The 5503-nt window shown below is 44.0% G+C and overlaps 1 protein-coding gene across 1 annotated transcript; it reads left to right on the top strand.

Annotated features, from left to right (window-relative positions):
* Positions 1-592: 592 nt before the first annotated feature.
* Positions 593-2399, top strand: LOC121574446 (forkhead box protein I1-ema-like). Its single transcript, XM_041887067.2, has 2 exons — positions 593-1370; positions 1574-2399. The coding sequence occupies exons 1-2, from the start codon at positions 776-778 to the stop codon at positions 2119-2121; spliced, it is 1143 nt and encodes a 380-aa protein (XP_041743001.2). The 5' UTR covers positions 593-775; the 3' UTR covers positions 2122-2399.
* The last annotated feature ends 3104 nt before the right edge of the window (positions 2400-5503 follow it).

Raw genomic sequence — 5503 nt, 5'->3', positions numbered from 1 at the left:
AGTGTCTCGGATTTACATACAGAATAATACGAAATGCTCTGAGACCAGGTTGGGTATCAAGAACAAGATGAAACTAGCTGAAACAAGTCACTTACTATTCCCCACATGGCAGTTTATTTTCATTGTTGGTAGCTATCTGGCCACCCAGAATCACAACAACTCACGGACTTCTGCCCCATTGAAGCATGCACATCATTTTGATGTTGTTAGCTAACCCATCTATAGGCTTTCTCCAAAGAATAAGTGACCTATTATATTGGAGTCGAAATTGTTATACCTGCTTTTAAATTACTGTAATATTTGTAAATGTAGCACCAATTTCCCATTATGCTGTAAAACAACCACTTTTCACATGTTCTTAACCATAGTGACTGGGTGGGTGTCCAATTAAAATTGCAAAACATTTCACAGAGCTTAGACTAACTACTGGTGGAGTACTGGTGGAATTCCACCTTCTATTCAAAGGGAATCCTCCACGCCTAAACTCACTCAAATGCAAAGTGTGACACGATTACAGAAACAACCAATCAGAGCAGACGTGGGTGTCGCTGTAGTACTATAAATTGACCAGGTGAGACAGTTGGCAGCTTGTGATGCACCTGTACTGGACACAAAATAGTATTGAACAGAGAGAAAGGCAAATACACCTCTTAGCTGGAAACAGAGGAACAGATAATACTGAAGAAAAGTGAGATCAATATATTTTTTTTTACCAGAGCCATTTATCAGACTGAAGAGACCAGCTGCCAATCCAAGGACCAGTCTGTGGGTGAGCATGACGTCGTTTGTGCCACAGAGCCTCTCTCCACCTCCATGTGGGACCCAGTACCCCAGTCTGGGACAGGAGTCTCCAGAGTTCAGCCTGTACAGCGACAGCTTCTACAGCCCTCCAGCCCTGCCTAGCCTGCAGCAGGCCACCCCTCCTGCCTACGACCTGGGAGACTACACCAGCCCTCCTACCAACCCTTACCTGTGGTTCAATGGCCTAGAGCTCAACAGTGTTCCCTACCTAGGGGGACCCACGGGGCCAGTCTGTGGGCCCTATGTACCCCAACACTACAACATGCAGAGGCCCTATCTGGGTGCTGACGGACCAGGGGGTGGTGTCGGGGACCTGAGCTGGTTTTCCATGCCCTCTCAGGAAGAGCTGATGAAGCTGGTCAGGCCACCCTACTCCTACTCTGCCCTTATTGCCATGGCGATCCATGGGGCCCAAGAGAGACGGCTCACCCTGAGCCAGATCTACCAATATGTAGCAGACAACTTCCCCTTCTACAACAAGAGCAAGGCCGGGTGGCAGAATTCTATCCGCCACAACCTCTCCCTCAATGACTGCTTCAAGAAGGTGCCCCGAGATGAGGATGATCCAGGTAAGAACATTTCCTTGGTTTTAAAAATGTGTCTTTTAATTTCAAGGTGTTCCATGTTTACACAATTTTTGATTTACAAAAGGGAAATGTATACATTTATAACCTTTAAAAAATGGTGTAATGTGTCTCAGACTGATATTAACTGTTGCCTAACTATGTGAGAGCAATTCCTTAACAAACATGTCTTATGTGTCTCCTTATAGGCAAGGGTAACTATTGGACCTTGGACCCCAACTGTGAGAAGAGGTTCGACAATGGCAACTTCCGTCGCAAGAGGAAGAGGAAGTCGGAATCCCTGCCTGGCGACGGGGGCTCCTCAGGTTCTGAGTCGTTAGAGTCCAGCCCCAAACACCCCAACAACATGAGTGATGTGTCCAGCTCCTCTGACCTTGGCCCCTCCCCCATCTCTTCAGCCCCCTCCCTCTGCCTGAACAGCTTCCTGACTCAGATGGCTGAAGTGGAGGCAGTATCAAACACAGTAGTGGCAGATACCCTCCACAGACCCAGCCTGCCTATAGAGGTACTCCAACGGGCCTCTCCGTCCCAAGGATACGGCTCCTACTCTCCCAACGATACAGTGCCTCACTGGGAGGTCCATATGTCCCATCCACAGCAGCCTACCATCACCTCCTCCCCTCCCCTCTACCCTGGGGGCTACAGGGACTCTGTCCTCAGCCGGCTCAGCAGCCAGTTATACCCAGCCTTGGACTCTGCCTCAATGCTTTACCCACAGGAAGGCACAGAGGTGTAAAGAACAACTGAAAGAGCTACTGTACACCATAGGGCGGCAAACTCTCACTGCAATGTCTTCCCCAGCAAAGAATGAAACTACACTGAACTCATACTAAAGAAGGTGATTTACAATGTTTTTTTTCTCTCTTAATTGATTGTACATATGCATATTGTTTGCGGGTTCCATATATTGTCTTTATAATATAAACTGAACTATCTGTAAAATGTTTGAGGGATTCTTGGCTTTAATAAAAAACTAGTGGGTTTTGTTTGTGATGTACATAAATGTCCTGTCATCATGCGTTTTCATATTTGTAAAATAAAGAACAACAAATATAAGAATTCTCAATGCTATTTTTCGGGGAGTATTTATTGCATGAAAACAGAATAAAAGAGGCAAATACAGTATATGGTCACACTTTAAAAAAAATGTGGGGTCATGATTAATTCTGAAATACCTATTTAGGATGGTACATATCATGCAGTTTGATCAAGATTTGATTGCCAGTGCTTTTGTTTGAGATAAGACAAGTCAAGCTCCCATTACAGTCAATAATCTGAGAGACAGGGTGTGAAATGAGCGAGGCAAAGAAACCGTTAAACACTGAACGGGGGGGGGAGAGCCAGGTGAGAGCCAGGGAAAAAAAGATAGATGCAACAGAACTTGTTCCTCAAGGTTGTCCTCTGCTCCCACTTACAGCTACAGTCACTTCTCCTCACCTCAGTCACCCTTTATTTGCCTCTCTTGGGTTCAGGGTATAAGCTAATGCCTCTCACCATCAGTCAGCCATGCTTTTGGAGATATAATAACATATTTAACAGATCGGTTTCCTTTTAAACTATATGAACAGCACTCCTGAAAACTTTAAAAGGCTATTTGCAATTGTATTATATTTCCCATATTGGTAAATACAATCTTTAAACAACTCCATGAACTCTTCTGCAAGGGTTTGGAGGTGGGTGTGGCATTTCAACTTTGGATGGCCTCTTTTCTCCTTTGGACATGTAAAATGTAGACCACACACCTGTCCCCACTCTGCCCAACCCTTTTTACAATTCAAATTGAGTTCTGTTCAAGTCACATTATTACATGTAGACTTCAAGATCTCTCTAGCACACTATTGGCTTGAAGCTTCTTTTAGCTTCTCTATGCCATTTTGTAGAGTATCCACAACTGTACAACTGTACCGTTTCCCACGGGTGGCCAGTATGAAAAAAAGATATATGTATGAACTCACTAACTGTAAGTCGCTCTGGATAAGAGCGTCTGCTAAATGACTAAAATGTAAATGTACAACTTGGGAATCAATGTGAAAGTAGACTTGTCTCATTACATACAGTATATGGCATGTATTTATTTGCTTTCATCTCAGCACAATGTAAAAACTGCTGACTGTAACATTAAAATCTCACCTCCAATATTTACATGAGCTAAAAAACATGTAAACTCAACATATACCCCTGAGGAGGTCTGTGAGATGCCGAGGTCAACATCTGTAGCCCAACGCTTAGAGCCGTGGGAACCAGCACCCCATGTCTCCCTCTGAGTAGCAGGCAGCAAAGGTCGACTAGAGGACAGGTTTGAGGAACCATTCCCACGTAGATCTGTGGAGAGGCACGAGAGAAACACGGAGTGAGAAAATGAAGGGGATAATGAGGAGACGGGGGGAGTGTTTGTTTAAGATCATTCTCAGAGATCACCACTTGGAGAGAGGGACACGTGGGTAATGATACTCTCTACTCTACAGGCCTCAGCGCCCTCCAATCCATCTCTCCTCTCCTCACACCCCTCATTCCACATCTCTCCTGTTACTACTCAGTCTGGAAGGAGAGCGAAGGGAGAAGAGGGTTCCCTTAACATGGAAGCATGATCACTTGTCTTAGTTGTTTTGGTTGTGTGGTTTTCACAGGTATAATCATTCGCCTCTGTTCTTTACTTTGATGCTTCCTTTCCTCACTTAGAGAAGAAGTGTGATTGTGAATGGTTGGTTTTGACACTAAATTGTGTCAAACATCAATACAGTATGTGTCCTTACTCTTACTTGTGCTAAGTAAACTCCACACTTCTGCAGTATCGAAAATGTAAGATATAAGAGTGAGTCAAAGATTTCAATTTGATAGCTGAAAGAGGCCTCGTGATATAGTCTTGGAAACCCAGACTTAGGAGCAACAGCAGACATTGGTACATTGCGGGAGGCAACCTGTCTGTCTAGAGAGACTTCTCGTGAGGAGTCGTGATAATCAGTATTTACCCCACCTGATCAGGTGATATACAGTAATCACCCTACCTTGTGTTATTAGCCTAATGAACCCTCAGAGAGGCAAGCGTCCAATCCCTCTGTCAGCGCATGACAACAGCAGGCTCGTCATTACCCAGTCAACACTGATAAGAATGGCATGGGCCACACATCTCTAACTATAGCCCCATCCCCGCCACCACCCCACCCACATGCTCCAGGAACCCCATCCTTATGTGTTTTTATTGACACAATACTATTTTGACTGGATGAAACAGCCCTCCCCTTTCAGATGTGTCATAAAGAGGTGATTAATACGCGACCAACGACACAGTAAGTGTGCCCTGTGTTTATGGTCTTGAGCCTCTTCGATTGTATCTGTCAGTGTTGCTTATGGGGAAAGATAGAGATTTTGCCTTTAGCTTTCTGCATGACAGTAGGGGAAAAAATCCCCATCTCAATACAGGATGCTGTAACCAGCTCAGGCTCCCTATGTTTAAAGGTCTTAGCCATGCCGATTTAATTGAGATAAATACAATTGCTACACATAAACAATTTTCCTGGATTAGAAAAAATATATAATAATCATATAAAAACCCAATATGTAAATGAATGTCTCTAACAAGTCAAATAGATCAACAGCTGCCAGATGGTTGTAAATGAGGGGATTAATCTGTCCTGTGTGACATGTGGAATGTGCCGGTGGTCTGTCTCTAATTCACATGTGTCTCTAGCTCACAGCAGGCCAAAAGGGGCAAACGGCATCCTGAAACCCCGGCCCCCTCTACCTGTTCACTGTACACGTCTCTCTGCTCATCCACCCGCTCAGTCTAACACCAGTTACCTGTTCAAATGCTTCTCTCCTGATTCACTGTCTTATATCAATATTTCTAGTGTCTTGATCAAAAAGGCATTTTCATCACTACCACGTCAATTCAGGCAGGTTCTTTATTTTCATTTGAAAAGACCTGCTGACATTCTCTGACATGAAAAGGCTCTATCAGACATTATATTTTGTTAAGAAGTTTTTTCTCTCCAGTTGCTTAAAATAACTTTGGACCAGTATTGTATCCCAAAAGACAGGGTTGAACAGTTTGACTGTGATTTATTGATGTTGTGTCCTATGCTGAAGCAATATTTTTCAACTGTCATCTCCTTTTGTAT

The sequence above is a fragment of the Coregonus clupeaformis genome, chromosome 9 (genome assembly GCF_020615455.1).
Source record: "Coregonus clupeaformis isolate EN_2021a chromosome 9, ASM2061545v1, whole genome shotgun sequence".
NCBI lineage: Eukaryota > Metazoa > Chordata > Actinopteri > Salmoniformes > Salmonidae > Coregonus > Coregonus clupeaformis.
Note: the sequence above shows the minus strand (reverse complement) of the source record. Positions and strands in the feature narration are given on the sequence as shown.

What these genes read in the sequence shown, in the direction of transcription:
- LOC121574446 (XM_041887067.2), top strand. Translation starts at nt 776, where the DNA reads ATGACGTCGTTTGTGCCACAGAGCCTCTCTCCACCTCCATGTGGGACC. An exon ending in CCGAGATGAGGATGATCCAG is followed by an intron (nt 1,371 to 1,573) that starts GTAAGAACATTT and finishes GTCTCCTTATAG; the next exon opens with GCAAGGGTAACTATTGGACC.